We start from the raw sequence: 12,204 nt of genomic DNA, 5'->3' as shown, positions 1-12,204 counted from the left end.
ATCTAGTTTGCGCCGTTGCCATGGCTACGAAAGTCGGCCGCCTTTCGTCTCTGCTCTCCTCCATTCATGTCTTGCTTGCTTTTCTTCTTTTTTCTTTTTTTGCGCCGCCTTTTGTCTCGCGTATCGCGCAGCTGATCTCCAGGCGCTTTAGGACTTTTTTTTTTTTTCAGTTTCGCGAGCGTGTACTCTGCCCATGCGTGTGCCTCATTCTCGCCCTTAGCCTTGCTTCAGTGCGTGTGGATTTCGTTGTGTAGCAAGGACTCTTTCTTTTGTGTGTGTGTGTGTGTGTGTGCCCTTTGGGTGTGCTTTGTTTCATAGCTGTCAGATGAGAGCACTGTCAACCGGTGATAAATCCCAGGCGACGCTGCGTGTTCGGAGCTGTCAAGTATGCGCGCTTTTTCCTGGCAAGTTCTTGCGCAAGGACGCAGATGTATGCGACGCAAACGCCCCGATAATCTTCTTCGTCCCTTTTTTTTTTTTTTTAGTCTAACCTCTTGTACTATTACAGCCGGGACGATGGGCGGAGACCACCTATGCCTTTAGGCAGGGCACTCCGAGTAATGAAGCAATAAGCGGACGTGGTGGCAGGCCAGCTATGATTGAAAATAACGATCTTTCAGGAAGCATGAAAGTGATAGATAACGGTGACGAAAGAAGTGATATTTATGCGCTCATATATTGCTTAGGCAACCTTCCCATGATGCTTGCCGGTGAAACTGTGCCTTGTAATAGCAGCAGAAAACGAAGCAAGATCCTACCCTTGCAGGCGTAGAGTATGATTTATTCTAGTGGAATAAAACTAAAGTGAGCGTCGTAGCAGGCGTTCATGACATCTTATGGACTTTTGCCAAAACACAGACATGTCTATTAACGCTGGGTAGGTTTTGTTCATCAGAGCGTATCTGCTGGCTCTTCTAACTTACACGTGCGTGTTAAATGGCGTTATCAAGCCGAGAAACGTCAAAATGGACTGTAACCGACATCTTTACGGCTGAAGACAAGTTCGCGTCAGCTAATTAATGTACTTTAGGGCACCTGTGGGTGAACAGTCCTTTGTTCTACGTATTTTATCATAGCTCGGCGTGTCATCAGTGACTTACGAAATCGCTTATTGTTTGCAGGACTTCGCCGCCATGAGGCTGAAGCTGAACGTTCCACTTCCTGAAGAGAAGTGCCTCCTGCGCAGGTATGTTCCACGGCATGTTGTACGTACGCAGAGCTCAGTCTCCGATTTGCTGACTCTGAGAATATCGCTGTTACGGTGACGCTAGTTGACATGAGATGCCGTAGATTAACACATTTCCATTAGATTACCTGGATAATCGACGTATGAGTGAGCAATACACGAACATCTGACTTTTCTTATTCGGTTTATGGTCTAACGAAGCTAGCCTTACGTATGACAAACGTAAGCCTTCAGTGAAATGTATCAGATAACATTTTATGCTAAATCTCCTGAATTTGTCACTGTATATATATAGTGTTAAATTGAGCTATATATAGCTGGTTCCTCATGATCTAAAAGTAACAGTATAAAAAATATATATTTGACGGAAGTGTATATGTTAGTTCTTCCGTCGTTGTTTTATTATTTTTTTGAACTGCTATTTTATGATTATCACATTGGTACACATCCACTGTTTAGGCTGCCTTCACATGATAAAATTGTATATCAATGGTATGAAATCATCTCGTGAGAACCGTCACATGCATTCGTTTCCCACACTTGTTTATACATGTATGTGTAGTTGATATTCCCAACTATACTATTTCTGTTACTCTCTTCCTATAGGAGTAGGCAGGTATGGTGCCGCTTTCGGGGGGATGATTTTATCTTGCTCCCTGCATTTTGTGCTTTGTATATATGTTTCTGAATGTTTCATATTTAATAATAATAATAATAATAATAATAATAATAATAATAATAATAATAATAATAATAGTAATAATAATGATAATAATAATAATAATAATAATAATAATAATAATAATAATAATAATAATAATAATAAATGGATTATTATTATTATTATTATTATTATTATTATTATTATTATTATTATTATTATTATTATTATTATTAGCGAGTTCAAAAACGCAAGTAAAGAAATTACTCGCGGAGCTGTAAAATCACATGGTCTATTTGTATGCCATGTATGCTATGTGTCCCTCCTTTGTGCCTCTTTTTTATTTACTGCCTGTAAAAAAGTAATTGTGTTAATAGTTTGTCTGTTCGTTGGTAAGGAAACAACAATAGTTTTGTTACCTTGTATCCACATCGTTGTAACCGGCTCTGCCGATCCTAGTCGCACAAGTCCTGGGGACTTAGACAGGCCCGTTTCTTTGTATTTCTTATGGATGTGTACAGTAAAGTATTATTATTATTATTATTATTATTATTATTATTATTATTATTATTATTATTATTATTATTATTATTATTATTATTATTATTATTATTATTATTATTATTATTATTGTTGTTGTTGCTGTTGTTGTTGTTGTTGTACCACTAGTTTGCGTTAATATGGCGGTGAGTTGATTTCAGTCGGTGCTGTACTCGAGCTTCAAATGCTCACATAGACCGCATGGTGCGTGCTTATGCCCTTCAAATCTTTGAGCAGCGACGTTCGTTCTCTTACTCCTAAATTTATACTTAAGCAAAAAATTTGACCGATGCAATGAAAACAGCCAAGCTGCTGCCGGAAAGGCTTCGCAACAACCAGAGGGAGGACAACAGGCAATAGTGAAATAGCGGCTCAGTTGAAAAACATGGTTCGACCCTCCGCCATAGGAATCGGTATAACACGAAAGTGAAACTTGTCCTTGCAGAAATAGTGTGTTTAGAAAAAAAAAAGTGGGTAACGATTTAGAGTTGCCCCGCCGTGGTGGCTAAGGTACTCGGCTGCTGACCTAGTGTACCTAGTGGCTAAGGTACGCTAGGTACCTAGTGGCTAAGGTACTCGGCTGCTGACCCGCAGGTCGCGGGTTCGATTCCCGGCTGCGGCGGCTGCATTTCCGATGGAGGCGGAAATGTTGTAGGCCCGTGTGCTCAGATTTGGGCGCACGTTAAAGAACCCCAGGTGGTCAAAATTTCCGGAGCCCTCCACTACGGCGTCTCTCATAATCATATGTTGGTTTTGGGACGTTAAACCCCACAAATCAATCAACGATTTAGAGTTATAAGTACTGTACTATGTGAGAGCATAAAGCCTGCACCCCGTGGGCCTCCCTCTTGATGAGGCCCTTGCATGTTTGCTGCACAATGGTACAAGAGAGCTTGCAAAATGTTTGTGGGCGCTAAAGCACCGTTTCACGTCAACGCATGCCCTCACGTTGACGCTTGTACCCGGCAACATCTTTCTGTGGCAGCACAGCCAAAGCTACAAAGCGCAAGCACACCTTTTTTACTACGCTTCTGCATGTAGTCAACGAACGCTAACTTTTATATACTACGTAGCTTAAGGGTAAATACAAAAAGAAACGAAATAAATATTATCTATAAGATTGTTCGCATTCTTATTAGAAAACTTTCACCGCGCAAGATTTCTGTCCTTTGCTATTTCTAAATTTTTGTGTGTCTGGTGTCCTTTCAACTTTTTCCTGCCCCGGTAAACAACGGTGTCGTCGCTCGGTTGCAGCAACTTCATATCGGAGCTTGTCAGCGAGCATGAGTGCATGTTCGTTAGGTAATCTGTATTCATCGAGCTAGTAGAAACGAAGACAGTGGTGCGTCGTGAAATTTTCTGTTTCAAGAAAAAGCAGATTGTTTTTGCGTAGCCTATTGTTTGCGTTGAGACTGGCAGCTTTAGCAACTTCTATGTCACTTTTAATTAGATCTGTGTCGTTTGTGCTAGAGTCAATTGCTGCAGTATGTTTTGTTGATGTAACCAAAGTTGCACGGTACTTCAGTGACGAGAGCAGTTTTTCTTGCACGGCATGCGCACTCTTGAGGTTTGCTAGCGCGGAGCGAATTTCCTTTGTGTTTCTATTTTCTTGATTGCAGTTAGTACGGGTTCTAGCTTGCGCATTCCAGTTGGGTCGGGATTAGGTTCCACATCACCACAAAGTAGTAATAGTACTGGCACAAAAATTTCAAGGTAACTACATTGCGACACAGACTGAGTACGCGCGACGCCATTTAATGTCATAGGGGCATGACACCGTAACTAAGAATGGATCGTTGCTACAAAATTCTTTTGAGAGACCAATGTAACTAACCTGGAAAGTTAGCAGTGGTGTAAGCATTTTGGGGCTTGCGATGTTCGCGCTGCACAGTGCTCGCACTGGTTATGGGTCTGTCGCCAAGTTCAGTGGATCGCCTGGTAGATGTATGTGTGATGGCGTAGTCCATGCTGAGCGGACGCCAGTCGCTCTGACGGAAGGGCCACAAACAGGGACAGGCTGCTTGACAGCAGGCTAATCAGCATCTGGAAGGTTAGTAGTAGTGTAAGCATTTTTGGGCTTGCGATGTCTTGCCCCGTCTGAGCTGTTATGCAGATCCCTTCTAGGTCCTACGGCTAATGGCGTCGTCGATGGGCAGCGTAACCAGGCGAAGCACAGTGTTCGCGCTGGTTATGGGTCTGTCGTTAAGTTCAGTGGATCGCCTGTGTCACACCTGTCCCGTTTATTAGGGAGGCGATCGCCGGGCTAATTCCAAGAGCCGAAGTATCGGCCCCCCGAACCGCACCACGAAAGCGTGGACAATTTAGAAGTGGTCCTTATTGGTGCGCCAGCGGACGCCGGCTGTGGCCCAAAGAACAAGACAGAGCCGAGAGTTGATAAACAAACAAATTATATTCTCAATAATGGCAGATCGAAAATAATACACAAAAATGCACACTCCACAATAGTTACATACAATACGTCACCAATCAGACAACGTACTACACAGTACAATCAGCCACACTCAAAACAACTGACACAGACAACAATACGCACTACAATGCAGTCGCATGCATTGAACAACCAAGACACTTAAGTACTAAAGAGATAGAAAACCTATTCAGCCCAAAGTCCTTGGAACAAAAGTCTGAATGATACTCTTCCGAGAATCACTCACTCAAAGTCCAGCGTTGTTGTCGTTCCGTAGTTCTCGAAGTTTCTCTTCCAGGAAACCTCGCGTCCTCAAATGGCCACTCTCCAAGCTTCAAACTTCTTCGCCGGAAATCCGTCGGCTTCACACACGCAGCTGTTGCCCGCGTCTTCGCTCGATAGCGGTAAACCCACGCTCTTGCCTGTAGCTCGAGCCGTCCCTACGGACCAAAAAACTTCGCCGACTACACGGCGGAATCTCTACGCACTCTGGCGCTCACTTCCGTCTCCTCCTGTTCTGTCACTACGGGCAGAACCTTCGCCGACTACACGGCGGAATTCCTACGCGCTCCGGCGCTAACGTTCCGTCTTCTCCTGATTTCTCGTCTCGGCTGCTCGGTTAAATACCTTGCGCGCGACTTTCCAGATCTTTCTCGTCATTTCGTCGGCGCGATACGCAGCGAAGGCTGGGGAGAGGCGAGACGGTTTGTCTGCCCTCCGCGTCGGATGACTCAGCTCGGTCTGACCCCGCCCCGTTCGTTCGAGAAAAATCGCGGTCTTGCTGGGCCGCCGATGTGGGGTGAGGAGGATCGTCTGCGAAGCCGTGGTTCTGCGGGGAGAGCGCGCGCCCGGGAGCCCTGGATGTTTGCTCTCTTTTTTTTTTCTTTTTACCTCGCGGCGTTTCTGCCGCCCGTTGTCGCAAGGATTTGGCGGCGCGCTCTTGTTTAGCGCTCGTTCTGTGACACTGCCCCCCACTTTAAGAATATTATCTCATAATATTCAAAACCACACAAACGAGCGCGAACAGTCACCACACATTCTCACAGACTGTAACACAATCCGTCGCTCATGACACTTCACATTCACAATATATCACTCAATACAATCGTACATTGTAGTTCAATTCCACAACACATGAAATATAGCCACAGGTACATGCCTACAACACTTCATCACACATTCTAAACAATACAACCGTACAAAGTTCTGTCTATTCAACAATTATACAACACTATACATCACACCATCGCACAGAACACTGACTCACTCGACATACACTTGAGACACAGGATAACAAGAACATTAACTCAACATATGTCACTCAGCCCTGCCGAACACATTCTGATTCCACCTCAGCACCTATCTTGAGTACTTCGAACAGCGCTTGCGCCCCTTTTTGCGGTGCTCGCTCGATCTCTTCTTGTGCTTCCACGTTCTTTTTCGGCGAGCCCTTTCCAACGACGATATCTGAGGCGTCGTCTCAGCCATCGTTGTCTCTTCCGACACCGTTAACGCGTCATTACATTCGACGGGTCCTGTCTGTTTATTTACCCGCTTGATCATGCCTCTACATTTTTCCCGGCTGGCCAACTCCGTCTCCTTTACACTGTCTGTCGGTTGAGGTTGTGCCGACGTAAGTCCGGTTGCTCGGCCCGTGAACTGATTCGACACGATCGTCTTCTCCTTCGCTGTCTCTTGCGCCGCAGCTTCACCTTGGGCTCTAGTGAGCTCCGTCACGGGATGTTCCTCCACTGTATCTCGCGGCCGCTGTGTTGGCGAGGGCTCTATCTTCGGGTCTTCTCCCAAACATTCTGGATCACTTGGCCCTCGCGCCCCGTCGATGTTTCCGATGACCAGGTCATACAGGGGGGTCGTCATGCATAAAGCAGTGACCTTCCCGCTGAAGTACGGGGTTTCAACCTCAATTTCTGCTTCGGGAAGCATCCGGACCGTACGGTCAATTAGGCAAACCGGTTTCGTTCTGCCTGTCAACTCTCTTTCCCGTACCAAATTTCTCCTCACGATAACCGTGGAGCTACCGGTGTCTCTTAGAACCGTAATCTTCTTGCCTGCAATCTTTCCAGGAAGCGTTGGCATTCCTTTCGTAACACCGGTTGGCTGTTTTGACATTACAGCACCCACGATAGGAATTTTCTCCCCATTCTTCAACTCTACGAATCCATCAGTGACGGCCTTATTATCAGATTTCGGTGCTGCTTGCACACAGGATACCTGGTGAGTTTGACTCACTCCGTTACGACAAGCGTCTGCTTTGTGCCCAGTCTGACCACACTTAAAACATTTCACTACCGTAGGGCTCGTAAAGATCGTTCGACAGTTTTTCGCGCGATGACCCACTCGGTTACACAGAAAACATCGCTGCATGCTCTCTGGTGCACGCTTCTTTTCTTCAGGAGCCAATTTCTTCGAATCATCGGGACAATCCTTCTTGACCTTGGCCAAATTAGTTCCTCTTTGCGCTTCTAAGAATTGATCAGCCAATTCAAGCATTCCTTCAAATGACTCCGCCTTCCTCTCTTTCAAATACAGCGACAGGCTTGGGTGGCAACTAGTAAGAAATTGTTCTCTAATTAGGAGCTCTCTAAGCTCATCGTACTCCTGTGCTGTCCCTGAAAGTTCAATCCATCTGTCGAAATAATGGCAAAGTCGGGCGACATACTGCGTAGCCGTCTCCCCGTCAGCTGGCTTTCCTGTCCGAAATCTGTCCCGGAATCCTTCCACAGTGAATCTAAATCGCTTCAACAAAGCAGCTTTCACCTTTGCATAGTTGGCTGCATCGGTCGGCGTCAGCCTACCGTACACACTGAGCGCTTCACCACTCAAGCAAGTACTCAAAGCAGTTGCCCATTGATGTTCCGGCCAATTCTGGCTCTTCGCAATCGTCTCAAATCGGTGAAGGTACGCGTCAAGGTCGTCCTTCCTTTCATCAAACGCCACGAGCAACTTGCTTGGGTTCAAGCGGAAGCCATGATCTTCCCGTTCGCTGCTTTCAACTCTAGGTTGGACGGGAGTTTCACTTCGCTGTTGCAAACGGAGCCGTTCGAGTTCCATCTCGTGCTGCCGCTGCCGTTCCCTTTCCTCTCTTTCTTCTTTCTGCTGGCGCTCTTTTGCCTCTCTTTCTTCTCTCGCCCTTTCGGCTGCCAACTTTTCTCGCTCCAGCTCCAACTTCAATTGCTGCTCTCGTTCTTCCTTCAGCTGTCGCTCTTTTGCCTCTCTTTCTTCTTTCAGCTGTCGCTCCTTTGCTTCTCTTTCTTCTCTCGCCCTTTCAGCGGCCAGCCTTTCTCTCTCCACCGCCTCTTTCTCCTTCTGGCTTACCCACTTCCGGAGTTCGGCGCCAGAAAGACCCATCTTATCACCAAGAGCAACTAACTTTTCGAGATCCATTGTGTCTCGTAACTCGCAAATAAAACCTTGCCGCGTGCAAAAAGTATCTGCCTAAATCAGTCTATCGGAACACTCCCCTGCACTCGTTAACGAGAACACTGAACAACACACAAAATCGTTCCGATAGCACTATCAACAACTCGAGGCTCTTTCTCACTACTTTGGACACACTGTGCACCAAAGGTCCTGACTCGCGGACGCCAGATTAATTGTCACACCTGTCCCGTTTATTAGGGAGGCGATCGCCGGGCTAATTCCAAGAGCCGAAGTATCGGCCCCCCGAACCGCACCACGAAAGCGTGGACAATTTAGAAGTGGTCCTTATTGGTGCGCCAGCGGACGCCGGCTGTGGCCCAAAGAACAAGACAGAGCCGAGAGTTGATAAACAAACAAATTATATTCTCAATAATGGCAGATCGAAAATAATACACAAAAATGCACACTCCACAATAGTTACATACAATACGTCACCAATCAGACAACGTACTACACAGTACAATCAGCCACACTCAAAACAACTGACACAGACAACAATACGCACTACAATGCAGTCGCATGCATTGAACAACCAAGACACTTAAGTACTAAAGAGATAGAAAACCTATTCAGCCCAAAGTCCTTGGAACAAAAGTCTGAATGATACTCTTCCGAGAATCACTCACTCAAAGTCCAGCGTTGTTGTCGTTCCGTAGTTCTCGAAGTTTCTCTTCCAGGAAACCTCGCGTCCTCAAATGGCCACTCTCCAAGCTTCAAACTTCTTCGCCGGAAATCCGTCGGCTTCACACACGCAGCTGTTGCCCGCGTCTTCGCTCGATAGCGGTAAACCCACGCTCTTGCCTGTAGCTCGAGCCGTCCCTACGGACCAAAAAACTTCGCCGACTACACGGCGGAATCTCTACGCACTCTGGCGCTCACTTCCGTCTCCTCCTGTTCTGTCACTACGGGCAGAACCTTCGCCGACTACACGGCGGAATTCCTACGCGCTCCGGCGCTAACGTTCCGTCTTCTCCTGATTTCTCGTCTCGGCTGCTCGGTTAAATACCTTGCGCGCGACTTTCCAGATCTTTCTCGTCATTTCGTCGGCGCGATACGCAGCGAAGGCTGGGGAGAGGCGAGACGGTTTGTCTGCCCTCCGCGTCGGATGACTCAGCTCGGTCTGACCCCGCCCCGTTCGTTCGAGAAAAATCGCGGTCTTGCTGGGCCGCCGATGTGGGGTGAGGAGGATCGTCTGCGAAGCCGTGGTTCTGCGGGGAGAGCGCGCGCCCGGGAGCCCTGGATGTTTGCTCTCTTTTTTTTTCTTTTTACCTCGCGGCGTTTCTGCCGCCCGTTGTCGCAAGGATTTGGCGGCGCGCTCTTGTTTAGCGCTCGTTCTGTGACAGCCTGGTAGATGTATGTGTGATGGCGTAGTCCATGCTGAGCGGACGCCAGTCGCTCTGACGGAAGGGCCACAAACAGGGACAGGCTGTTTGACAGCAGGCTAATCAGCATCTGGAAGGTTAGTAGTGGTGTAAGCATTTTGGGGCTTGCGATGTCGTGCCCCGTCCGAGCTGTTATGTAGATCCCATCTAGGTCCTATGGTTAATGACGTCGTCGATGGGCAGCGTAACCAGGCGAAGCACAGTGTTCGCGCTGGTTATGGGTCTGTCGCTAAGTTCAGTGGATCGGCTGGTAGATGTGTGATGGCGTAGTCCACTTCATGCTGAGTGGACGCCAGTTGCTCCGACGTAAGAAGAGTGTAGTTGCAGTGGTTCACCGCTCCTTCTCTCGCCGTTCGCTCGCTCTCCTACATGCGCCCCACTTTCACGTCTGCTCGCGCCTCACTCTCGATCGTTCGCTGGCTGGGTGCCTCATAAGAACATCCGGAAATGTGTGCTCGAGACGTATCTGTGAAACGCCAACGCCGAGCCGGGAACGCTGTTTGTTTTGTTCACTTCATAGTATTTTTTAAGCGTGCACACTAGCTACTAGAGCTGGAAACGCATACCGTGTTGTTTCTCGCGACACAAGAATGCCACTCGCGACGAACGGCGCTATTGGCCGGCTACAGCATTTTAGGGCCGAAGCTCCTTATAGCGGCCCCCGTTTGTCCCTCGTAGTCGTAGTACTAGTGTATAACCAGTCTTACATTTTGACCTGCAAGGTGGTGCCGGTGGGAGATTTCTTCTGTGCGTTGTTGAATAATAAAAAATTCGCAGCGTGCGCGTTAACTAAAAGCCGAACTCTCCTGTCTCTCATTCCCCCTTAGCAGCCATTGTCATGTACATTGAGCACTATCTGACAAGAAAGGGTTCTACGTTATACTCGCTGGGCGTAAACTGCTTAGTTTTAAAAAGGTTTAGCGAGCGTTGGGCCGCAGTGCCACGAATACAGTGAACTAGTATATACCATGAACTCGAAGTGGTTAAAGGTGGGAAGTAGACACGAAGCCCAAGCCGTAAGAGAGTGTGCGTGTGCCTCCTCTCGTTCAGTCCTTGGAATGTCCGCTGGATGGCGGTGCTTCTTTATGAGGAATATATGATGAAAAGATGCGAGATGGTGGTACTTGGAGTGTTGGATAGGTGGACGAACGGACACACAGACAGATACGCCTGGACGGACGCACGGATGGCTGCACGGACGAATGGACGCAATAGACGGACGCAGGAGCGCATGCATAAACGAACGCAGGGATGGACGCACAGATGGACGTGTGGACGCACGAACAGACGCACGCACGGACGGGCGGATGGATGCAGGGGCGGCCACACAGACGCACGCATGGACGGACGGAAGCAAGAATGAAAGGACGGACGGATGCTTCGCCCCACTCTCCATCATTCATTCCGTGGATATGCTGCCATTTTTTTTTTCTTTTCTATGGCTGCATGGTGTAAGAAAAAAAGAAAACATTATTCTTCTAACGCTGGGTTCTCACGTGCGAAACGTCATCATGGACGCTACGCAATGCATTCGCATTGCCTCACGATTCCCTTCGGAAAAGGGGGAGGGGGCATTTTTTAATTTTTTTTTTGCCGAGGTTAACGTGCCCGACCTCGGCTGTCGTGGAACGAAGGGTCGTGGGTTCGACACCTATTGATAGATATTTTTTTGTTGCTTTCTGATCGTGCGTATTTTCTCAACGTCCTTTCCGTAACGGAAATACTTCATTGAAGTCTTGAAGCACCCCGGCATTAATGTTAAAAAGAATACGAAACAAAAGGCCTTCTTCAATGCTATAGATAGAGGTATACAAACAGACTTTGTTGTTTGGAGATTCTTTGGCTTTAGAAAATATGTATATGTTTGTAACGCGAAGAGCGTCTCACTTTTTGCCGCTTTTTCTGCAGCCGCCACGTGAGCCCTCGATATGAGGACCGACTGAGGTCCTACAGAGGCCTGTCAGAGCGCAAGTCTCCGCCGAAAAACTTCTTGTGAGTACACCGATGTGGAGATTTGGTTTGTTAGAACATGTAAGGTTACGCATTAGTGATGCGCAAATATATTTCTCACGCGCTCGAACTTGGATATTGAACGTAGTCGTGTTCAGAACAAAAATAGAACAGTTTAGAATTACTTTCATTCGCAGAAATACTGCACTTTTTGAAGACAAGAGTCATCACTTAAATTTCTAACTAGATAAAAATATCGTGTTGTGTAAAGAGATGATTGGTTATTTTGCTCGCCGAGCTTTCAATGGAGAGTTATTTACTTTCATCATCATACATTTCAGTCGTCTATGAATTCCTCCTAAGAGATTTTTAAACTTAGGTAGACGAAGCTTTTTCTTATGAAGAGCCACCATTTGTAGTTGGGATAAACATGGGTTGAATCAGCGTAAAATAAAATAAGGATAAGCTGAGTGAAGAGCACCAACGGCTCGAGCACCCTTAGTCTACAGCGTGGTCTCCAGATATATATTTTAGCGTACGACGCAAGTACAGCCGTCCAAATCTTAAACTACCGTGCGTGAGATAAATTCTTTTTTGTGTGTTTTTTTCATACGAC

The 12,204-nt window shown here is 46.9% G+C and overlaps 1 protein-coding gene across 3 annotated transcripts in view; it reads left to right on the top strand.

Moving 5' to 3' along the window:
• Positions 1-12,204, top strand: part of Schip1 (Schwannomin interacting protein 1) — a 181,001-nt gene that overhangs the window by 114,155 nt on the left and 54,642 nt on the right. For all 3 annotated transcript variants that reach the window (XM_075865322.1, XM_037412208.2, XM_037412207.2), the window contains 2 exons: positions 1,122-1,186; positions 11,547-11,630. In XM_075865322.1, coding sequence (XP_075721437.1) covers positions 1,122-1,186; positions 11,547-11,630 — 149 coding nt within the window. The remainder of the gene's footprint in view (positions 1-1,121; positions 1,187-11,546; positions 11,631-12,204) is intronic.

Source organism: Rhipicephalus microplus, chromosome 1, assembly GCF_043290135.1.
Source record: "Rhipicephalus microplus isolate Deutch F79 chromosome 1, USDA_Rmic, whole genome shotgun sequence".
Lineage (NCBI taxonomy): Eukaryota > Metazoa > Arthropoda > Arachnida > Ixodida > Ixodidae > Rhipicephalus > Rhipicephalus microplus.
The sequence above is the reverse complement of the archived record's forward strand: the minus strand, read 5'-3'. Positions and strand labels throughout refer to the sequence as shown.